Source organism: Sus scrofa, chromosome 5 (assembly GCF_000003025.6).
Source record: "Sus scrofa isolate TJ Tabasco breed Duroc chromosome 5, Sscrofa11.1, whole genome shotgun sequence".
In the NCBI taxonomy this organism is placed as follows: Eukaryota; Metazoa; Chordata; class Mammalia; order Artiodactyla; family Suidae; genus Sus; species Sus scrofa.
The window spans coordinates 48,744,242-48,769,835 of NC_010447.5; the positions used below are offsets into that span (position 1 = coordinate 48,744,242).

The following is a 25,594-nucleotide window of genomic DNA, read 5'->3' on the forward strand; positions in this document are numbered from 1 at the left end:
TATGTTGGGTACTTTCTTATTCAGATGTTTCTTTCTGAATTTTTTTAAATTTATATATATATATATATACATATATATATATATATATATACACACACACACACACTTTTTTTTTTTTTTTTTTGGTCTTCTTAGGGCTGCACCTGTGGCATATGGAGGTTCCCAGGCTAGGGGGCTAATTGCAGCTACAGCTGCCAGCCTACACCACAGTCACAGCAATGCCAGATCCCATTCACATCTGTGACCTACACCACAGCTCACGGCAACACTGAATCCCTGACCCACTAAGGCTAGGGATCGAACCTGCATCCTCATAGATACTAGTCAGGTTCATTAACCACTAAGCACAATAGGAACTCCTAATTTATATTTTTGACCATGGCATGCAGCAGCATGATGTGGAATCTCAGTTCCCGGACCAGGGATAGAACCCAGGTCATAGCAGTAAAAGCAACAAGTCCTGACCGCTAGGCCACCAAGGAATTCTCATCTTTCTGAATTTTAAAATAATCTATTCACCCAGCAACAATCTGGAGCCCGACACTGTGTTTAGATAGGGTAATAGTAAAGAAACATAAGGCATTACCTTCACCTTCCATAATCTTGTAATCTAACATGAAAAAGAAACTGTGTACACAGGAGTTTCCTGGTGGCCTAGCAGTTAAGAATTCAGCATTGTCACTGCTATGGTTTGGATTTGATCCCTCGCCTGAGAACTTCTGCATGCTGTGGGCATGACCAAAAAAAAAAAAAAAAAAAAAAAAAAAGCACACGGTAATAGGTAGGTGATGATTAGGGGATGGGAGGTCTCAATGAATCAGGTAGTTGACGTAGTTTGGAGGGATAAGTGAACACTTGTGGAGGCAGCAAAACCTTGGGCCTTAAAGAATTAGGAAGGAAAAGACAGGAGCTCCCCTTGCAGCTCAATGAGTAAGGAACTGACATAGTGTCTGTAAGGATGTGGGTTCCATCTCTTAGCCTCACTCTGTAGATTAAGAATCCGATGTTGCCACAAACTGTGATATAGGTCACAGATGAGGCTTGGATCTGGTGTTGCTGTGGCTGTGGCTGCAGCTGCAGCTCAAATTAGATCCCTAGCCTGGGAACTTCCATATGCTACAGGTGCTGCTGTAGGAAAAAAAAAAAAGGAAAAGACATGAAAAACTAATACTCTGAGACACAATGATGGTGTTATTTTCTCTTTCTCATGAAAAACCAACTTGAATCTAGACTAATTGTACTTTGGAGCATTTTATTCCTGAAATTTGGAGAATCCTTTTTACAGGCCTCTGTCCAGGGCACAGACTCTAGCTCTAATCCTCAAAACAAACATTACAATTTCAACCATTTTTTTTCCAAGAATCTTTCAGTTTTGTTACTTAATTTTCTAAATGCCAAACCCTTAGATTACTTCTCAGGAGCAGTCATGAAATCCGCTAAACTTGTACTTTTATCCTGTTGTGTTTCAACGTGAGATGTCTCTCAGGAGGTGGCTTCACAGATTAACTCACACATCATTCTTACTATTCCTAGAGACACACCTTTCACCATTTCTGAGTTTCTGTTCCTACATTTCATATTTATTCCTCCCGTGTCTTTTTCTTCTCCTGTTTGTTATAAAAATAAATTTCCTCTTTTGCTCTCACACCGTGTCACAAATTGCTGATATTTTTATTATATAATCAAACCTAAATATTTGAGAAAAACGGAAAATTAACAAGAGAACAAAAAGCAAAGGGCATTATGCACAGACGATTATCCTGGAGTACATTATTCTCTACTTTTTCTTGTGCATATTTTTATTTCTTGACAAATTGGGGGTTGTACTACATATACAGATCTATGGACAATTATTTGACTACATATGATACTTCTCTTATCAAATATTTATCTAATTATAATTTTGAGAGGCTAATTAGGATTCTAGTGTATGGAAGTATTACAATTTATTTGTCTAACAATCTACATTTAAATATTTAGTTTGGAGTTCCTGTTGTGGTTCAGGAGTAACGAACCCGACAAGCATCCAGGAGGATGCAGGTTTGATCCTTGGCCCTGCTCAGTGAGTTAAGGATCTGGTGTTACTGTGAGCTGCAGTGTAGGTTGCAAACGGGGCTCGGATCTGGCGTTGCTGTGGCTGTGGTGTAGGCTGGCAGCTGCAGCTCTGATTGGACCCTTAACCTGGGAACTTCCATATGCTGCAGATGAGGCCCTAATAAGAAAATAAATAAATATATACATATTTAATTTTCTTATATTTATCCCTGTCATAAACAACACTCTGCATATATATTAGAGTATATGATTGGTTATTTTTCCTGAAGTAATATTACTTGACCACATTGCATATTTTTAAGGATTTATATACATTCCTAAACTGCACTTAAACAAACTGTACCAACTTGCTCTGCTACTAAGAAGGCACAAGAGGGCTTATTTCTCCAACCATCCTGACAACACAACAAGGGATGGAGTCATTCTAAATCTTTGTTAAACTGATGGACAAAGGAGTCAGCATAAATGAATCCAACTAGTATCCATGAAGATGTGGGTTTGATCCCTGGCCTCACTCAGTGGCTCAGGGATCCAGCATTGCCATTAGCTGTGCTGTAGGTTGTAGACTCCACTTAGATTCCCTAGTTGCTGTGGCTGTGGTGTAGGCCGGCAGCTATAGCTCCAATTTGACTCCTAGCCAGGGAATTTCCACATGCCATGGGGTACAGCCCTAAAAGGCAAAAAAAAAAAAAAAAAAAAAAAGGACAAAAATGGTATGTTCTCATTATTTGCATTTATTTGATCACTAGTAGGACTAGATATTTTTAAAAATTTATCTTGCCTTCACACTTGCATGCATGCTTCACATGCAGCAAACAACATTTCAGATATAATTTCAAGTCATCTATACATACTGATGCTACATGTAATCTAGCAAGTTTGCTGCCCTTTGGGCTTGAAGCATTCCTTAAGAAAATTTCTAGGATGTATCAGCTGATAGCTAGACATTGGTGGTTGAATAAAAGTCACCTGATTAGGCTTCCTGTGAAAGAAGAAAATGCTTCTCTAGTATACACTAAAGGCACCTGAACTCATGGGTACCATTCTCCTTCTTCATCTTTTTTCAGCTTCCCTATCCTTTCCTTTTTGCCTTCCTAGATTCTAGGTGTCTAAATTACACTCACTGCCTACATCTCCCCCAGTGACCTTAAAAGGGAGTTCATGCTGAGTTTAAATGCGTTTGGAGAACCGGTGGTCAGTATTAATAATCTGCTTGACTCCTATGTGATAACATGTGCTGCCACTCATCATAATCAGTGAATGTTAATATAATTAACATAATAGATTCTCAAAGTGTGCTCTTCACTGCCCACCCCCTATTGGTATCATTATCACCTGGAAACACACTAGAAATGCAAATGATCAGGCTTAACACCAGATCCCCTGAATCACATTAATGATGCCCAATAATATCTTTTAAGTAATTCCAATGAATGCTAAAATGTGAGAAGAACCAAATTATCGTATTTCCATCAACACAGAAAACAGTGATTATAGACAGGATTAAGATGGCGAAATAGAAGGACTGAAGCTCACCTTCTATCATAAAAACAAAACTACAACCAAATGCTGAACAACCTTCAGCCAAATGGACTGGAGACTTTCAAAAAGATATCCTACTCCAGAAGACAAAAAGGAGGCCACATCAAGAGGTAGGAGGGGGGAATTACGTGATATAAGCAACCCCATACTTCATGGGTGAGAAGCCCACAGACTGGAAAGCAGCTGTATCACAGAGACTCACCTACAGGAGTGAGAGTTCTGAGCCCCAAGTCAAGTCCCCAGGCCTGGGGATCTGGCATTGGAAGAAAGAGACCCAGAGCATCTGGCATTGAAGGCCAGTGAAGCTTATGTGCAGGAGTTCCATGGGACTGGGGAAAATGGAGACCCCATTCTTGAAAGGCACATACAGGCTTTCATGTTCACTGGGTCCCAGGGCACAGCAGAGGCTCCACAGGAATCTGGGTCAGACCTGACTGCATTTCTTGGAGAATCTCCTGGGAAAATAGGGGGGTGACTGCAGCTTATGTGGGGGGAAGGACATTGGAGGCAAAGTCTCGGGAATATTCATCAGTGTGTGTTCCTCTAGAGGTGGCCATTTTGGGAAAATCTGGCCATACCAATCAGTGCTGAGAAGCCCCAGGAGAAACAATAACCCAGGTGGGATCACAGCCCCACCCATCAGTATACAGGCTGCCTAAAGAACCCCAGGCAAACAGCTGCCTCTAATCTCACCCAGAGACAACGCCCCACCCACCAGTGGGATAGGAATCAGCCCCACCTACCAGTGTGCAGGCACCAGTCCCTCCCATCAGGAAGCCTATAATAAGCCCTGTACCAACTTCAGCCACAAAGGGGGCAGACATCGGAAGGAAGAAAAGCTACAACTCTATCATCTGCAAAAAGGAGATGACACCAAAAACCTATAAAAATAAAAAGGGAGAGAACTCTAACTCAAATAAGGGAGCAAGAAAAAAAAAAAACCCACAAAAACAGCTAAGTGATCTGGAGACTATCAGCATCTAGGACAAAGATTTTAGGCTGATGATGCTGAGGATGATGCAAGACATTGGAAGTAAACTGGAAGCAAAGATGGATAATTCACAGCAAACACTGAGCAAAGAAATACAAGATTTAAAACTTAAACAAGCAGAGATGCAAAACAAAATAACTGAAATAAAAAAATTAATTAGAAACAACCAACAGCAGAATACAGGAGGCAGAAGAACAAATAAGACTAGAGGAAATCACTGATGCAGAACAAAAAAGAGAAAAAAGATTGAAAAGAAATGAAGAGAGCCTCAGAGAACTCTGGAACAACGTTAAACACAGCAACATCCATATGATAGGGGTGCCAGAAGGAGAAGAGAGAGAAGGGGACAGAAAAAATATTCAAAGAGATAATAGCCAAAAAATTCCCTAACATGGGAAAGGAACCACTCTCTCAAATCCAGGAAGTGCAACGAGTACCATGTAAAATAACCCCAAGGAGGAATACCCCAAGACACATACTAATCAAACTGACCAAAATTAAAGACAAAGAGAAAATCTTGAAAGCAGCTAGGGAAAAGAAACAAATAATAGGGAAACAAATAATAAGGTAACCCCAATAAGGTTATCAGCAGATTTTTCAGCAGAAACTCTACAGGCCAGAAGGGAGTGGCATGACATACTTAACATGATGAAAGGAAAAAACCTCCAGCCAAGATTACTTTACCCAGCAAGGCTCTCATTCAGATCTGAAGGAGAAATCAAAAGCTTCACAGATAAGCAAAAGCTAAGAGAATTCAGCAACACTAAGCCAGCTTTACAACAAATACTAAAGGAACTTCTCTAGGTGGAAAAGAAAAGACCACAACTAGAAGCAAAAATACCACAAATGAAGAGTTCCCGTCATGGCTCAGTGGTTAACGAATCGGACTAGTATCCATGAGAATGCAGGTTCAATCCCTGGCCTTGCTCAGTGGGTTAAGGATCTGGCATTGCCGTGAGCTGTGGTGTACGTCACAGACGCAGCTCGGATCCCACGTTGCTGTGGCTGTGGCGTAGGCCAGTGGCTACAGCTCCAATTAGACCCCTAGCCTGGGAACCTCCATACGCCATGGGAGCAGCCCTAGAAAAGGCAAAAAGGCAATATATATATATATATACACATACATACCACAAATGGCAAGGCTCACCAGTAAAGGCATATATACAGTAAAGGTAGGAAATCATCCATGCACAATTATGCTACCAAAATCAGAAATCATGAGGAGGGTACAAATGCAGGACACTGGAGATGCACTTGCAATTAAGAGACCAACAACTTAAAACGATCTCGTGTATATATATATATATATATATATATATATATATATATATATATAGACTCCTATATCAAAACTTCAGGGTAACTGCAAACCAAAAATTTACAATTGATACACAAACAAATAAGAAACATCAACTCAAACACAACACTAAAGATAGTCATCAAACCATCTTTAAATGGAGAAGAGAACAAGAGAAGAGGGAAGAAAAAAGAGTAACAAAAACAATTCCAAAACAGTTAATAAAATGGCACTAAAAACATACATATCAATAATTACCTTAAATGTTAATGGACTAAATGCCACAACCAAAAGACATAGACTGGCTGAATAGATACAAAAACAAGATCTATATATATATATGCTGTCTTCAAGAGACCCACTTCACTTCTAGGGACACATACAAATTGAAAGTGAGAGGATGGAAGAAAATATTCCATGCAAGTAGTAATCAAAAGAAAGCTGGAATAGCAATATTCATATCAGACAAAATAGACCTTAAAATAAAGAATATTATAAGAGAGAAAAAAGTACATTACATAATGATTAAGGGATCAATCCAAGAAGATATAACAATTGTAAATATATATGCACCCAACATAGGATCACAACAAAATATAAGGCAACTGTTAACAACCTTAAAAGGAAAAATTGACAATAACACAATAATAGTGGGAGAATTTAACACCCTACTTACAGCACTAGACAGATCATCCAGACAGAAAATCAATGAGGAAACACAGGCCCTAAATGAAGCGTTAGACCAGATGGACTTAAAAGATATTTATAGGACATTCCATCCAAAAGAAACAGAATACACATTCTTCTCAAGTGCACACGGAACATTCTCTAAGATTAATCACATTCTGGGTCACAAATCAAGCCTCTGTAGCTTTAAGAAAACTGAAATCATATCAAGCATCTTTTCTGACCACAAAGCTATACAACTAGAAATCAACAACAAGAAAAAAAACTGCAAAAAACACAAACACTTGAAGACTAAAAAACATCCTACTATATATCCAGACAAAACTTTCCTTAAAACAGACACATGCACCCACATGTTCATTGCAGCACTATTCACAATAGCCAAGACATGGAAACAACCAAAATGTCCATTGACAGATGATTGGATTAGGAAGATATATACACAATGAAATACTACTCAGCCATAAAAAAGAACAAAATAATGCCATTTGCAGCAACATGGATGGAACTAGAGACTCTCGTACTGAGTGAAGTAAGTCAGAAAGAGAAATACTGTATGATATCACTTGTATCTGGAATCTAATATAAGGCACAAATGAACCTTTCCACAGAAAAGAAAATCATGGACTTGCAGAATAGATTTGTGGTTGCCAAGGGGAAGGGGGAGGGAGTGCGGTGGTTGGGGAACTTGGGGTTAATGGATGCAAACTATTGCCTTTGGAATGGATCAGCAATGAGATCCTGCTGTGTAGCACTGGGAACTATGTCTAGTCACTTATGACGGAGCATGATAATGTACAAAAATATAATGTGTACATGTATGTGTAACTGGGTCACCATGCTGCACAGTAGAAAAAAAAATTGTATTGGGGAAATAACTATTAAAAAATATTGGCTATAAAAAGAAAAAAAATAAAGATGAGTTGGTACTTAAAAAAATGCTACTAAATAACCAATGGATCACTGAAGGAATCAAAGAGGAAATTAAAAAATACCTAGAAGCAAATGACAATCCTCCAAAACCTATGGGATGCAGCAAAAGCAGTTCTAAGAGAAAAATTAATAGCAATGCAAGCCTACCCCAGGAAACAAGAAAAAGCTCAAATAAACGACCTAACTCTACATCTAAAGCAGTTAGAGAAGTACAGACAAGAAGTCAGCAGAAGGAAAAAAAAATTATAAAGATTAGAGCAGAAATCAATGAAATAGAAATGAAGAACACCATAGAAAAGACCAATGAAAGAAAAAGCTGGTTCTTTGAAAAGATCAACAAAATTAATAAACCCTTAGACTTACCAAGAAAAAAAGAGAGAGGACTCAAATAATAAAATTAGAAATGAAAAAGGAGAAATTACAACAGACATCACAGAAATACAAAGGATCATAAGAGATTACTACATGCAACTATAGGTCAATAAAACAGAAAACCCAGTTCTTAGAAGAACAATCTTCCAAGACTAAACCAAGATGAAACAGAAAAGATGAATGGACCAATCACAACTACTGAAATTGAAACTGTGATTAAATAACTTCCAACAAACAAAAGTCGAGGACCAGATGACTTCACAGACAAATTCTATCAAACATTTAGAGAAGAAATAATGCCTATCCTTCTGAAACTATTTCAAAAAATTTCAGAGAAAGGAACACTCCCAAACCCATTCTATCTATGAGGCCACCATCACCCTGATACTAAAACCAGACAAAAATAGCACAAAAAAGAGAAAATTAACAGGCCAATTTCACTGATGAACATAGATGCAAAAATCCTCAACCAAATACTAGCAAACTGAATCCAATAATACATTAAAAGGATTGTACATCATGATCAAGTGGGATTTATCCCAGGGATTCAGGGATTCTTCAATATCTGCAAATCAATCAGTGTGATACATCACATTAACAAACTGAAGAATAAAAACCATATGATCTTCTCAATAGATGCAGAAAAAGCCTCTGACAAAATCCAACACCCATTTCTGATAAAAACCCTTCAGAGGAGTTCCCGTCGTGGCGCAGTGGTTAACGAATCCGACTAGGAACCATGAGGTTGCGGGTTCGATCCCTGCCCTTGCTCAGTGGGTTAAAGATCCGGCGTTGCCGTGAGCTGTGGTGTAGGTTGCAGACGCGGCTCGGATCCCGCGTTGCTGTAGCTCTGGCGTAGGCCAGTGGCTACAGTTCCGATTCAACCCCTGGCCTGGGAACCTCCATATGCCGCGGGAGCGGCCCAAGAAATAGCAACAACAACAACAAAAGATAAAAGACAAAAAGACAAAAAAAAAAAAAAAACCTTCAGAAAGTGGGCATAGAGGGAAACTGCCTCAACTTAATAAAGGCCATATATGACAAACCCAGAGCTATCATCATTCTCAATGGGGAAAAGCTGAAGGAATTTCTGCTGAGATCAGGAACAAGACAAGGATGCCAGCTCTCACCACTACTATTCAACATAGTTTTGGAAGTGCTACCCACAGCAATCAGAGAAGAAAAAGAAATAAAAGGAATCCAAATTGGAAAGGAAGAAATAAAACTATCACTATTTGCAGACATGATACTATACCTAGAAAATCCTAAAGACACTACCAAAAAACTATTAGAACCCATCAATGAACTTGGCAAAGTTGTAGGATATAAAGTTAATACACAGAAATTGCCTGCATTTCTATATACTAACTACGAATGATCAAAAAGAGAAATTAGGGAAGCAGTCCCGTTTACCATCACATCCAAAAGAATAAAATACTTGGGAATAAAGCTACCTAAAGAGACAAAAGACCTATACTCTGAAAACTATAAGACACTGAAGAAAGAAATCAAAGATGACACAAATAGATGGAAAGACATATCATGCTCTTGGATTGGAATAGTCAATATTATCAAAATGACTATACTACCCAAGGCAGTCTACAGATTCAATGCAATCCTTATCAAATTACCAAGGACATTTTTCACATAACTAGAACAAAAAAAATTTTTTTGGTCTTTTTGCCTTTTCTAAGGCTGCTCCTGCGGCATATGGAGGTTCCCAGGCTAGGGGTCTAATCAGAGCTATAGCCGCTGGCCTATGCCAGAGTCACAGCAACAGCAGATCCGAGCCACATCTGTGACCTATACCACAGGTCACAGCAATGCCGGATCCTTAACACACTGAACGAAGCCAGGGATCAAACCTGCAACTTCATGGTTCCTAGTTGGTTTCGTTAACCACTAAGCCATGACAGGAACTCCTAGAACAAAATATTTTAAAGTTCATTTGGAAGCACAAAAGACCCAGAATAGCCAAAGCCATCCTGAGAAAGAAAAAATGGAGCTGGAGGAATCTGGCTCCCTGACTTCGGATTATACCAAAGAGCTACAATCATCAAAACCATATGGTATTGGCACAAAGACAGAAATATAGATCAGTGATACAGGATAGAAAGCCCAGAATGAAACCCACACACCTACAGTCAACTAGTTTATGACAAAGAAGGCAAAAATATATAATGGAGAAGAGACAGCCCCTTCAATAAGTGGTGTTGGGAAAACTGGACAGCCACATGCAAAAGAGAAATTAGAACACTTCCTAACACCATACACAAAAATAAACTCAAAATGGATTAAAGACCTAAATACAAGACCAGATACTATAAATCTTTTAGAAGAAAACATAAGCCAAACATTCTCTGACATAAACCACAGCAATATCTTCTCAGATCCTCCTCCTAAAGTAATGACAATAAAAACAAAAATAAACAAATATGACTTAATTAAACTTAAAAGTTTTTCACTGAAAAGGAAACCCTAACCAAAACAAAAAGACAACCCACAGAATGGGAGAAATTATTTGCAAATGAAGCTACTGACAAGTAATTAATCTCCAAAATTCATAAACACCTTCTGCAGCTCAATATCAAAAAAGCAAACCCCATCCGAGAAAAAATGGGCAGAAGATATAAACAGGCAATTCCCCAAAGAAGATATACAGATGGTCAAAAAACACATGCAAAGATGTGCAACATCACTTATTATTAGAGAAATACATATCAAAACAAATATGAGCTACCACCTTGCACCAGCCACAATGGCCATCATCAAAAAGTCTACAAACAGTAAATGCCAAAGAGGGTGTGGAGAAAAGGGAACACTACACACTCGTGGTGGGAATGTAAATTGGTGCAACCACTGTGGAAAACAGTATGGAGATGCCTCAGAAAACTATAGAATTACTATTTGATCCAGCAATCCCACTCCTGGGCATCAATCCTGAGAAAACCATGACTCGAAAAGATACATGTACTCCAATGTTCATTTCAGCACTATATACTATAGCCAAGACATGGAAATAACCTAAATGTCCATCAACAGACGAATGGATCAAGAAGATGTGGTACATAGCAACAACAACAAAAAAAAAGACAAAAAGACAAAAAAAAAAAAGAAGATGTGGTACATATGCATAACGGAATGTTACTCAGCCATTAAAAGGAACGAAATAGTGGCTTTTGCAGCAGCATGGATGGACCTAGAAATTATCATGCTAAGTGAAGTCAGTCAGACAGTGAGACACCAACATCAAACACTGTCACTGAGATGTGGAACCTAAAAAAAGGACAGAATGAACTTCTTTGCAGAACAGATACTGACTCACAGACTTTGAAAATCTTATGGTTTCCAAAGGAGACAGTTTGGGGGGTGGGGTGATGCGCTGGGGGTTTGGGATGGAAATGCTATAAAATTTGGTTGTAATGATTGTTGTACAACTATAAATGTAATAACATTCACCGATTAATAAAAAAAAAAATTGGTTGTGATGATCATTGTACAACTACAAATGCAATAAAATTCATCAAATAATAAAAAATTATAATATAGGAAAAAAAACAGTGATTTCATTAATTTGAACCAGTTGTTAAAACAGAATCTGAAAACACATCCTCCAGGGACAATGATTACCATTTGTTTCTGCAGCGAGCCCTCCATTCTTTCATGGCGACCTGGAAGGTTTCCAGATTCACAGGCAGGTCCCCCTTTCCAGAATCAAGCATATTCCACAGCTCCTCAAGACCACCATCTTCAGAACCTTGACTAGTTGTTTGTCTCAGGTAATCTATTACTTTGATGACTCCTACTAAGCCTTGGGAAGAAGAAAGCCAAGTTAGTTTTAAAGGATGAGGAAAGATAATTTTTTTAAAGTGAGGTGCTTAACTCTTTCAGGTACCTTGGGTGCCACATAACCCTGCAGACCCGCTGAGCTGGTGTCATAAAATAGAAAGAACACTGGCCTTGGGTGGGGTCCAACAGACTAGGGTCAAATTTGGGCTCTGGAGTGTATCAGCTGTGTGGCTTTGGGAAAAATATTTAATCTCCTTGAGCCTCAGTTTTCTTATCTATGAGCTAGGGTGATATCTACCATACAGAGCTGTTGTGAGATTTAAAAGGAATGATAGGGAATTCTCTAATGGCCTAGAGGGTTAAGACTTCTGTGTTTTCACCGCCATGGCTCTGGTCACTGCTGTGGCACAGATTTGATCCCCCGCCCAGGAACTTCCACATGCTGCAGATGTGGCAAAAAAAGAGAAAGAGAGAGAACCTGAAATAAACAGTGCAACTCTCATTTTTTAAAAAAAAATTGGAAGAGTTCCCATCATGGCTCAGAGGTTATCAAACTCGACTGTTATCCATGAGGATATGGGTTTGAACCCTGGCCTCACTCAATGGGTTAAGGATCTGGCACTGCCGTGAGCTATGATGTAGGTCACAGATGGCGGCTCGGATCTGGCGCTGCTGTGGCTGTGGTGCAGGCCGGCAGCTACAGCTCAAATTAGACTCTAGCCTAGGAACCTCCATATGCTGCGGGTGTGGCCCTAAAAAGACAATAAATAAGTAAGTAAGTAAGTAAATAAGTAAAGAAAAATGATATTTGTAATTTGAAAAAATCACTTGTGGGACTTCCTGCTATAGCACACCAGGCTGAGGATCTGGCATTGCCACAGTTGTGTTATAGGTCACAGCTACAGCTCAGATTCAGTCCCTGACTGGCCTGGGAACTCCATATGCCACACGTGCCACTGAAAAAGGAAAACAAACAAACAAACACTTGAGGGAAGTGATCAAAATGCCACTTTATTTTGTCTCTTACTCTTTCCTTAAAAAGCATTCAGAGAAAGAAGTTTTTCTCTTGTGCTAGATGCAACTTCTGCCTCAAGGAAGTGGTTTGACTTTTATTTGTCGGGGTAGGGTGGAAAAGTCATTCTTAGATGTCAGTCAGTCCTACTGCCACATTCAGAAATTAAAGTCACACAGATTGTTAGTAATTAACACACCAGTCCTTTTGAAGCACATGACATTTCTTTTTCTCTTAATTAACTCCTGCCTTAGGCTAGCTGCTTGAAGGGGAGAAGGAAAAGGAAGGAAAAAGTTAATAGCATGAGTGCAGGAGTGAAGATTCTTCCCTCCAGGAGGTAAGCAGAGACCTTGATATAAAATTAAATTAAATTAAAATCTAGTACATAATTAGAAGGAAGGGAGAGTTGTAAAGGAGATTGAATAATTTTAAAGAGAGAATTGATTTAATGGAAAATGTCATTTGGCTGTGCCTTGAAGAAATGGAAATAAAATTATTAATCATCATTTTTTTTTTCTTTTTAGGATTGTTTCTTAGATGATTTTTATTTCTGTTTGCAGTAGACTTGGTGAGTTGGAAAGTCAAAAAGAATATCTAGATCTCATTTCCCTCCATGAAAACTCTAAAACCTGTCTCATAGACCTCAAAACTAGAAAGATCTCCTGTGGTAGATTTTTAATGTGTCAAAATAACTGGGCCACGGAGTACCCAGATATTCAGTCAAACAATACTCTGGTTGTTTCTGTGAGGGTGTTTTTGAATAAGACTAGCATTTAAATCAGCAGACTAGGTAACACTGACTGCCCTAAGTAGGTGGGCCTGAACAGAACAAAAAGGTAGACCCTTCCGCAAGTATGGGGTTGGAGGGAGGGATGGACTAGGGGTTTGGGATTGGCATTTGCACACTGAAGTATATGGAATGACTGGCCGGCGGGGTCCTGCTGTATACACAGAGAACTCTACCCAGTATTCTGTGATAATCCATGTGGGAAAAGAATCTGAAAGAGAATGGATGTGTGTACATGTGTGACTGAATCACTTTGCTGTATGGCAGAAATGACCACAACCCCGCAAATCAACCATACTTCAATAAAACTTTAAAAAATGAAAAAAAAAGAGAGAGAGAGAACTCTGCCTGCACGGTTGCCTTTCAACTGGGACTTGTCTGTTTTCCTGACTTTAGACTCAAACAGAAACATCAGCTCTTCCTCAGTCATCAGTCTGTTGACCTTCGGACAAGAACTACATCATCAGCCCTCCTGGTTCTCAGGCCTTCGGACAATGACTGAATTAAACCATCATCAGTGAATGCCCGTTCACCCCACAGTTCTTGGGACCTGCCTTCTTCTATAATCACGTGAGCCAATTCCTTATAGTAAATCTCCTTACATATATTACACACACATGTACACTCGGTTTTGTTTCTCTGGAGAACCTTGAACAACACACCTCCCTTCTTCCTTCAGTTGAGCTTATTTTCTTCCAAGAAATAGTTCCTTAAATCTTGTCCAAACAGAGAGACCTTCTGGAAACAAATAAGTCCCACCCATTCTAACAATATAATTAAGAATGCAGGCAAATGTTCTGCTATGAAAATGTTGATGCTGCTGTTTACATTTGAGAAAAAATATCCAATGGAGACATATTGGTTAAATATATTATGTTACATTCACCAAAAGTAGGGTATACAAAGAAAGTTTGTTGACACAACATGTATTCAAAATTACTGAAAAAAAGCAGATTATAAAGCAAGTCTGGGAACATTCCCATACATACTTAGAAAACATGTATATAGCTTAAGAGGAAAAGAATGATCCAAAAAAAACCCAAAAAGTCTTGAAGTATTGTGGAGTGTGCCCCTTATGGTCCCTGCCTCCTAATTGTTTTGTTTTGTTTTTTGGTCTTTTTAGGGCCACACCCATGGCATATGGAAGTTCCCAGTCTAGGGGTCGAATCAGAGCTGTAGATGCCGGCCTACACCATGGCCACAGCAACACTGAGCGAGGCCAGGGATCAAACCCACCTCCTTCAGGATACTAGTCAGGTTTGTTAACTGATGAGCCACAATGGGAACTCCCTTGCCTCCTAATGTTTACACCCAGCATGAGGATAGGCATGACCTGGGACTTGTTTCTAACCAGCAGAACATGGCAAAGGGGACAGGATATACATGTATGTGATTGCATGATTAAGTTACATAACATCACAGCACCTATCTTGCTGGAGTCACTCACTGGCTGGCTTCAAAGAGGCAAACTGCCATATTATAGGTGGCCTATATTTAGAGGTCCAGCTAGCAAGAAACGAGCTAACTGACAGCAGCAAGAAACTGAATCCCTTGGCCCTACAAATGCAAGAAATGAAACTCTGCCACCAAAGCAGATCATTCCCTAGTTGAGCCACTCATGAGACAGATGCCCTGGCCAACATCCTGACCGTGGCGTTTCGAATGAGTTCCTTAACAGGAGACCCAGCTAAGCTGTGTGTGAACTCCTGATTCACAGAAATTGTCATGTAACAAATCTGTGCTGTTTTAAGCCAACAAGTTTGTGGTAATTCAGCACCAGGAAACAATACAAGTAGCTGGATACTGCTATTTTGAAACCATTGTGGATGTACTGTAGAAGAAAGCGAAGGAGCATCTAGGTTGATGTCGTTGAGAACCAAGATTTTCTCTGGTTGAGAAAGAACACACAGAATATAAGAGAAGGAAGACTAGATTTCATAATATAATTTATCTTCAAAAGTTTTGAGTACTTCCTAGGTCTGCCCACTGAAAAGGACTAGAAACAATCACCATCCCTTGTCCACAGTTTGTGTCACTCTGTATTATTTCCTATTAAAAGGAACCATGAATTCAAGGAGTTTCTGCTGTGGCTCAATGGAATCTCTGGCGTCTTGGAAGCACTAGGATGCAGGTCCGATCCCAGCCCAGCACAGAGGGTTAAGGATCCGGCATTGCCACAGCTTCAGCCTAGGTCACAACTGTGGCTCGGATCTGATCCCTGGCCCAGGAATTTCATATGCTGCAGGGTGGCAAAATAATAAAACAAAACAAAACAAAATAAAATATAAAAGGAACTACAGATTCCAAGGTTGGGGCAGGAAATGTAGAAGATAAACCTGAAGACTTTTCTAGTACTAGAGAAAACAAGGAAACTATTAAAAACGATGGGAGTGTCTCAAAAGCATTAGTACCTGGGACATATGGTTGTTTCAGAAAATAATGAGATGCTCAAAGAAGGATGGGAACAACACAGACATAGGGGTCAGCTAAAAAATATTCTGCCAGCCAGTTCTGGGTCAATCTGAGCAACAAAATAAATAATAATAGTAACAGATTGTAAACCTCCTAGTAATATTAACTCTTTTTTTTTGTCTTTTTGCCATTTCTTGGGCCACTCCCACGGCATATGGAGGTTCCCAGGCTAGGGATCTAATCGGAGATGTAGCTGCCAGCCTACACCAGAGCCACAGCAACACGGGATCCAAGCTGTGTCTGCAACCTACACCACAGCTCACGGCAACGCCAGAACCTTAACCCACTGAGCAAGGGCAGGGATCGAACCCGCAACCTCATGGTTCCTAGTTGGATTCGTTAACCACTGCGCCATGACGGGAACTCCTTAACTCATTTAATTAGGGGAAAGAAATGTTCCCTGATGGACAAGTAAAAAGCATGGAATGAATAATGGGAATTGAAAAAAAAATCTATTTAGCAACCATCAAGTTAAGAGTTGATTTAGGCAAGAAATATCAATGGATGCTATGTACTGACCACCAGTTTCAATGTGTGGGGCTCCCCCTGCCTCAACATGCACACATCCAAGCAATTCTCAAGACACTGGGTGTTCTACAATTCAACTCGATTCTGACATTATCTATATGGTGATCATGTCAGATCCTCAGGTTAACAGCTAAGTCCTACAAAACTGAGTCCCCGCCCCCAACTCTGGAGACCAATTCAAGGTCGTTATCCATGCTTCTGATCAACCAGTTCTAGACTGAAGGTTCCCAAGACCCCCTCCTTAGGTTCAGTTAATTTGCTAGAGCAGCTCATAGAACTCAGAGAAACTGTTCACTTGCTAGACCACCAGTTTAAGGATATAGCTTCAGAACAGCGAGACGGAAGAGAAGCACTGGTCAAGGTGTGGGGGAAAGGGCGTGGGGCTGCCATGCTCTCCCTGGCGTACCACATTTTCCAGATCTCCATGTGTCCACCAACCTGGAAGCTTTCCAAACCCTCTCCTTTGGGGTTTTTATGGAGGCTTTGTTATAGAGGCATGATTGATTAGATCATTGGCCTTTGGTGACTGAACTCCATCTCCAGCCTTTCTCCCCTCCCTGGAGACTGAAAGCTCCAACCATCTAATCGCATGATTGTCTCCCCTGGTAACTAGCCTTCTTCATTAGCTGCGGTCCAAAAGTTACTTCATTCACATAAAAAAGACACCTTTACTGCTCTCGTCACTTAAGAAATTATAATGGTTTTAGGATCTCTGTGCCAGAAATGGGACAGAGAACAAATGTATACTAATGATAAGTCATTTCACAGATTCTAAAACTAGTGAGTGAAAGTTTGATGAGGAACAGGAGGTTTATGTAGATTCAAAGTATCTTCCCATAGGCTAAAATATGCGCACTATGGTATATGGAATGGCTGGCCAGTGGGGACCTGCTATATAACACAGGGAATTCTATCCAATGTGCTGTGATACTCTATTTGGGAAAAAAAAACCTGCAAAAGTATGGCTGTGTGTACATGTATAACTGAGTCACTTCTTTGCACAGAGGAAATGATCATGACATTGTAAATAAAATATAATTCAATAAAACATTTTTAAAAAAACCAAAGTATCTTCCTATAAATAACTTTCTAGTTAACGATGAAATAAAAATTCATATTCTAAGGCAAGTCAAGGAATATTATACATAAAAATGTAGCTTTTTGGCCTCCTCTCTCCCCTCTACTGCTTTTTGTGTATCTGCATTATGCCTGGACCAAACACGCCCTTCGGCAGAAATACCTGCTGAATCATAGTGAACAACATTCTTCTAGCATCAACAAGACAACTCCTTAGGGGATAACCTTCCTTCTTAATCTTGTAAGGGGTCATAATGACCCATGACCCACTTTGTACTTGCTCTGTACACTTAGATCTGGATTGTGTAAACTGTCAATAATATGTCATTTAATGTCTGCCCCTCTGTCTCAAAAATGTGCTTTGACTTTAACAGGCAGAAAAGTTCTTAGAGCTTTCTGAAAGGCTGTTCCCAGGTTATAATCCTCAATTTGGCTGGAATAAAATTTTCATTTCTTTCTTAGAACGACTGAATAACTTCTTATCGACATTACAAAGGAAAAATAGGAACTTTACAATAGGGATATTTGGCAGACACCACACTAGCCACGTGATAGATGTTAAAGATCCTGACCTGTTGTACTCAGAAGAACCTGAGTATTCAGGAGGAAATATCAGACATTCTGCAAAGTAACTGGCATATATTCTTCAAAATTTTTAAGGTCATAAAAGACAAAGAATCTGAGAAACTGCTCCAAATTTAAGGAGACTAAAGAGATGTGATAACTAAGTAGAAGATGTGATTCTGAACTGGATTCTGGACCAGGAAATTAAAAAGCAATAATTAATATGATTGGGGAAATTAACATTTGAATATAGACTTTTTAATTAGATAACAGTATTGTATCAGTGTTAAATATCCTAATTTTGATCATCACTCTGTGGTCATACAAGCAAATGTCATCCTTTGTAGGAAATACACACTGATGCACTTAGGAGTAAAGAGACACAGTATCTACAATTTACTCTCAAGTTGTCAGAAACACAGTCAGGTTTTATTTTGCGTTTTCTTTGGGAAACAAGACTCAGCCACAGCCAAGTAACTGATAAGCAAGGTAGGGTTTCTTTTTATAGATATTCCAGCTGATAAGATAAGAAAGAATGATAGACTATCACCTTTTGCAACACCTAATGAAGGACTTCATCTTCAAATAGTTTTTAATCTTCTGATAAAAATATATATACCATCTACAGACTCTTACCCAAAAAATAAATAAAACTTTTATGTGATCAAATCTCTAAATGTAGGGGATGGATAAACAGGTTGTGTTTCTACAGCCACATGGTCACCAAAATTCAGATTGGGGGAAACTAAAAGAACCAGTTTCCTTAACAAATAACTTAAAATACAAAAGAGAGAGAGAATCAAAAGGGAACACAGAGGTAAGCCAGACAATCGATAACTATGATGAAACCTTTCTAGGATATTGATTTGAACAATTAAACTATTTAAGAAAAAATAAATTCCTCACACGAATGAGAAAACTTGAATACTGACAAGATATTTGATATTAAATTCTATTATGCAAGAATAAACATAGTGGCAGAGCTTCTGTGCCTGCCCGCTTGCACCTCTCACAAGCGTCCTACCTTAATAAATCTATTTCTTGCCTACCAAAAAAAAAAAAGAAATTATATTAGATTTTTAGTCATAATAATGATAGTGTATGGTTGTGTTTGAAATCAGTCTTTATCTTCTGAATGTACTGAAATATTTGCAGATGAAATTGGTGATGTGCTGGATTTGTCTCAAGCTAATCCAGAGTGGGGGAGAGGAAAATGGATGGAGCTAAAAAGAAGACACAATTATTTATGACACATATATAAGGGTTCATCATGCTAATCTCTCTACTTCAGCATATGTTTGAAATGTTGTATAATTTTTAAAAAAGTTTTAAACCAAATAGAAAAAACCCAGGAGTTCCTGCTATGGTACAGTGGTTTAAGGATCCAACTGCAGTGCAGCAGCTCAGGTCACTGCAAAGGCTCAGGTTCGATCCCTGGCCCAAGAGCTTCCATATGCCACAAATATGACCATTAAAAAAGAGAGAGAGAGAATAAAAATATTGACCAAGTAAACTGTGGAAAGTTATACAACAAATCATTAATAATGGTTACTGAGGGAAATAGGATTACTTGTGTTTTTTTCTTTTCTATGTATTATTAATTTTATTACAATGATCACGAATCATTTACATGCTACAAATTATTCACGGAAAAATTTTAAAAGAACACATCTCTAAGAAAAACAGAAGTGAAAATCTAAAATTAACTTTAAAAAAACTGAGTTAAACTTGTATAGTGTCTTTATATGTTTGATGAATATATATTTCTTGTGAGGCAACACCTATGAGATGTAAAGAGTTCCAGTCAGTGGCTGCAGCTGGTAAGTCAGTTGATAAGTTCAGTAAACTAATTCAAGACACTGGTAAAATATGCAAATAGGTACAAAGAAAGTATAAAGAAATACCCAACATTTAAATAGCCATCCTCACTCCCAAATTAGGTTACACCCACCACATGTGTAGACACACATACCATTTCCCTTTTTCTCACAATAGAAAATACAGATGACTTGAGTACCACCAAACATCTGAGCAGATGATTTTTGACTAACCTTTGCATTTGGTGTCACATGCATTAAAAATACTCGTAAGCAACTCTTCGTCCCAGGTCCTGTTAATGCTGTAGGTTACATCTTCCTCGCCGTCATTGATCCCTAGCTTCAACCCTATTAGAAGAAAAAGTTTGCAAATCCAGGTACTCTTCTGAGCTCCAATACTTACTTGTTAAAATTAAAACAAAACAAAAAATAGCAAAGAAAACATATTTAAATAAAAAGCATCCTACTATACTAGTGACTTGACTAGACCAAGCCAAAAAGTGGTCTTGAAAGGTCTCTATTTCATTTTTCCTTTCCACATAAGTTTAATAAAGGAAGAATGCAAGGAGAGATGAAGAAGAGGAAAGTGAGCATTACTGCTCTGTAATTTTTAAAAGCATCCTGGGGAGTTCTTCTGTGGTGCAGTGGGTTAAGGATTCAGTGTTGTCACTGTAGTGCTTGGGTTGCTGCTGTGGCATAAATTCGATGTTTGATCTCTGGTCTAGGAACTTGCACATGCTGTGGGTGCAGCTGGGAAAAAGCAAATAGTAAAATACAAAGAGAATTTTTTATTTTTAGGGCTGCACCTGAGGCATATGGAAGTTCCCAGGCTAGGGGTCGAATTGGAGCTGTAGCCACCATCCTACACCACAGCTAAAGCAACACCAGATGCAAGCTGCATCTGCAACCTACACCACAGCTCACAGACACGCTGGATCCTTAACCCACTGAGTGAGGCCAGGGATCGAATCCATATCCTCATTCGTTACTGCTAAGCCATGACAGGAATTCCTTTTTTTTTTTTCTTTTTTGTCATTGTAGGCCAGCACCTGTGGCAAAGAGAAATGTTTTAAAGAAAACAGAGGTCAAGTAAAGACTAGCTATACAAGAAATAATGCATATTTTACATTGTTCCATTTTTCAGTGCCTATCATATATGGGGCTCTGTAAGCAATCCCCTAAATAGAATTCTGAAATTTCATTGAAATTGGCCTACAAAATTGACATTCTCTCCTGGTCTATCTTATTGCCTCCATTTTTTCTTACACGTTTTACTCTCATACACACATACAAATGCTAAAATGGTAGTTTTCAGCAAGGCACGTTGAAACTATATGAAATTTAACTCCCCTATTTTCTATTTATTCCCATCATGACACTCTGCCCAGGAGAAAGTCTTTTTTCAGGTCAGTAGAGAAATACCAATGATTATCACTATAAACACAATCAAGAATATCCATCAGGTTTATAATTGAAAACAGAAAAAATACTTACATAAGATCTTTTTTAAGAGAGAAAAAAATTTACGGGAAAGATGGATGCTTCTATCTAAGTTTTGATAAGGTACACCGGTATTTCATTTTAGTTCTGGTTTTCTTGTAGTGATATTCTCATTGCTTTATCAGAATAGACAATAAAAGATGAATATTTACCCTCTTCATTCAGAGATAACTTTTTCACCACTGAATCCTGAGGGCTAAAAAATTCAGAGCTCTGATCAGAAGTGGAATCAAAGTCACGTGTTGAGGTGCTAAAATTATTTTTACTACAATAGCTATTCAAATCCTTGTGAGAGCTGAGCTCCTGTTTTCTGATCTGTGATATCAAAGATGTATAATTCTGGGAGCTCTTTGATTCCGGCCTTGAGGTGTTTTCAGAACTGGTGAGGATAACGGAGTATGTTGCGTTGTCAGGAGAGCTGAGATAAGAGGTGGACGGAGTTCTGGGAGACACTACTTGAGGAGATGAATTGAAGGCACCCTCTTTCTCTGTATTTGAGAAGAGAAGGCTGGGCCTGGGAACGTGAGCAGCAGTCATCTTCCTCAGTACCTCTTCAAAATCTTTCTTGGGGTTAGTCTGTGGACTGTCAAAACTGCTGGACTGGTATTTGACAATCTGTCGCATGGGATTTGAAATCTCTTCTCTCTTTCGGATAGCTTGGATTTTTCTGCGGATGCTTTCCACTGGGTCATGTCGCTTCTCAGTTGTCTTCTTTGCAGAGGCCATTGCTGACCTTCCTCCTGAGACAGATGAAGTGGTTAAGGTACAGGCAAAAAAATTAGCATTGTCGTAACAGTAATTTAGCAACATGTGATTTATTCCTAGGAATTGAGATATAAGATATCTTTAAACAATTGCTTTTTTAAATGGAAGTAGTTTATTTACAATGTGGTCTTAGTTTCAGGTGTACAACAAAGTGTCTTCATTATAAATACATTTATATATTCTTTTCAGATTCTTTTCCATTTGAGGTTATCACAAAATGCTGAATATAGTTCCCTGTGTTATACAGTAGGTCCTTGTTTAAATAGACGTTTTAAACAAGTTTCCATGTGATTAACTTTGGCACTCAAACTTCTAGAAAACAATCACAGCTAACATATATAAAATACTTCCCAAGGGCCAGCATGGTACTAAGTTCTTTAGGTATATCAACTCATTTCATTCTCAAAATAACTTGATGACTAAGCATTATTCTTAGCTCCATTTTCAGGCTCAGAGAGAATAAAGGACATACCCAAAGTCACCTTAGATAAGTGCCAGAGTCCAGATTTGAACCCAGGTGGTCCTGCTCCAGAAGCTGGACTCCTAACCACATTGCTTTGCATTTATATGTCAAATATGACGATGGTGACAATAAGAAAGCTCCCATTTGAGTACCATTCCAATTTTCATCTATTGCAAGCTTAGTATATATGCCCTTTATTAATCATCCTATATATACTGTGTCTAAATTTCACACAAACCCTGTCAGATATGTAGAAAATTCCCCCTTCTACAAATGATAAAACTGAGGCTTAAAGAGGTCAATTAATTTGCTAATGGTCACATCTCTAAAATTTGTGCCAAAGAGTGTCTGACTCCAGCATAGTTTTATCTGATGGCAGCATATGTGACCTTGAAAAAGAAAAAACAGGGAGTCCTCATTGTGGCTCAGCCATAATGAACCTGACTAGTAACCACGAGGACGTGGGTTCAATCCCTGACCTCGTTCAGTGGGTTGGGATCCAGCATTGCCGTGAGCTGTGGTATAAGTCAGACTCGTCTTGTATCTGGCATTGCTATGCCTGTGGTGTAGGCTGGCAGCTACAACTCTGATTTGACCCCTAGCCTGGAAATTTCTATATACCACTGGTACAGCCCGAAAAAAAAATTTTTTTAATTTAAAAATTTTTTTTTAAAAAAGAAAAAGCATCATCTCACTTCTTATAAGATACTAATAAAAAAATTTGGGAGGGAGGTCCAGTCGTGGCGCAGCAGAAATGAATCCAACTAGGAACATGAGGTTGCAGGTTCAATCCCTGGCCTCATTCAGTGGGTTAAGGAAAGGATCTGGCATTGCCGTGAACTGTGGTGTAGGTCATAGATGAGGCTTGGATCCCGTGTTGCTCTGGCTGTGGTGTAGGCCAGCAGCTACAATTAGACTCCTAGCCTGGGAATCTCCATATGCCACAGGTGCTGCTCTAAAAAGCAAAAAAAAAAAAAAAAAAAAAAAAAAAAATTGGGGAGGAATTCCCTGGTGATCTAGTGGTTAGGACTTGGCACTTTCACTGCTATGGCCTGGGTTCAATCCCTGGTCTGGGAACTGAGATCCCACATCAAGCCATTACATGCTGCAGCAAAAAAAAAAAAAAAAAAAAAAAGAAATACATCCAAAATTTTGCCTAAACTGGTAAAATTTAATCTATGCAAAGAATTATAATAATTTGGGTAGTTGCAAATAAATAGTTACAAAGATCTTGAAAGTTACAATTTAGGACCTTAACAAAAATTTCCATTCAGAGCTCTTTTGTAAAAGTCTCCTAATAGAAAAATGAACCAAGGGGTATTTAGAAAAACTGAGAAGATATTCAACATCTTCTCAATCTGGTTCATTTTTAGCTCAAGATGATGGCCATCAGCTCCAGCTAATGAAGTCTCCATCAACAGAATCCTTCACTATTTAAGGTAGTAATCATTTTCTCAGTTGACAATACCTTCCTTTCCTTCTATTCAAGGCTTATCTTTCAACAGCAAGCCTAAAACATATTCCCCTATTGAAATTCTGGAATCAATGTATTCTCACTGGACTCAAGCTTTCTGTTCTCTCCTAGGATGTATAATTGCACTACATTTTAGTTATTTAATTAGATTTTGTCTTGGAATGTATCAAATGTGTACGCATGTGTATGCAATTTAATTCTTGTATTCAAAAGTCATGATGTGACTCTCTTTTACATACTAAACACATTGTTGTCGGCATCAACTAAGAACCTGCAATTGTGTATAGTGTATATAATTACCAGGCTTGTGACCTTGTCCCCCAGCTGCAGTGTGTTGACTCTCAACTACTTGTAGCTACCATTTTTTTCTAGAGAATAGCCCCTGGCTTCTCCACTGGGAGCTTCTCATTGCTTAACTGGGAGGTTGGAAGTGAAGTAGTGGTAATGGCAGAAGAGAATTCTACCTTCTAACACATGGCTGGCTGTGGTGGTGACAGGGCTGGAACCATCTGCTCCAGGTCAATAAAGACCTCTTTAGAGCCTGGTTAAGTATCTGTCAGTGTTCTCAATGTGAGGTGACTGCTTTCCCCTTCTAGAGCCAGAGAAGCAGGGGAAAGGTTGAGCTTGAGGCTAACAGAAGCCCTAGAACTTGCACCTCAGATTCTCAGACACATCTGCCTGTGAACATCTGTGAATATTGATGTGGGATACTGTTCGAGCCACAGGGAAAAGCCTCACTTTGTGGGTATTGGTGACTGATCCAGATAAATGTTCCTGGCCTAGAAGTCACCACATTTCTATTTGCTTTTTCCAAGGCATTTTTCTCCTTCTACTATCTGCTTTCTAAACTTCCACGACTCACCTCAGTAAGCCCTGCTCCATGGTTTATAAACTAAACCTAACAAAGAGTACACTTAAGACACTGATTCTCGGAGTTTCCATCATGGCTCAGCGGGAACGAATCTGACTAGCATCCATGAGGATGCAGGTTCGATCCCTGGCCTTGCTCAGTGGGTTAAGGATCTGGCATTGCCGTGAGCCGTAGTATAGGTCACAGATTCGGCTCAGATCCTGCTTGCTGTGGCTGTGGTGTGGGCTAGCAGCTACAACTCTGATTCAACCCCTAGTCAGGGAACTTTCAAATGCCATGGATACAGCCCTAAAAGACCGAAAAAAAAAAAAAAAAAAAAAAGAGACTGCTTCTCCATGAGCTAACAAGACTTCACAAGATTAACTTGTTTTGGTTTTTCTAATATAGAGCAGGACATCTGTGGGAGTTCAATAAGTAAGATGTGATGATAAAGATTTCAAAATTTGTGCCACCTTCTCCATATATGGCCTGGAAACATCTCCCGTCCATCCTGTCCAAACTGCTTTTTTAGTCTTAGATCCTGGTAGGAAAGATGAGCTGTACGCAATCTGCCATTACACTTAAAAATACAAGTCTAACTTGCTTTGTGCAATAATTG

General features: G+C 39.0%; 1 protein-coding gene and 1 long non-coding RNA gene across 3 annotated transcripts in view; one reads left to right on the forward strand and one right to left on the reverse strand.

Annotated features, from left to right (window-relative positions):
* The window catches only part of LOC106507512 (lymphoid-restricted membrane protein), a 127,604-nt gene that overhangs the window by 95,164 nt on the left and 6,846 nt on the right, over positions 1-25,594 (reverse strand). For both annotated transcript variants that reach the window (XM_021092187.1, XM_021092186.1), the window contains exons 2-4: positions 21,576-22,163; positions 20,158-20,271; positions 11,508-11,688 (exon numbers count right to left, since the gene is read on the reverse strand). In XM_021092187.1, the coding sequence (XP_020947846.1) occupies positions 11,508-11,688; positions 20,158-20,271; positions 21,576-22,149 (869 nt within the window). In that variant the 5' untranslated portion in view covers positions 22,150-22,163. The remainder of the gene's footprint in view (positions 1-11,507; positions 11,689-20,157; positions 20,272-21,575; positions 22,164-25,594) is intronic.
* LOC110260722 lies at positions 21,719-25,087 on the forward strand. Its single transcript, XR_002344077.1, has 3 exons — positions 21,719-21,805; positions 22,080-22,186; positions 24,025-25,087. It is a non-coding gene; the product is annotated as an uncharacterized LOC110260722 (long non-coding RNA).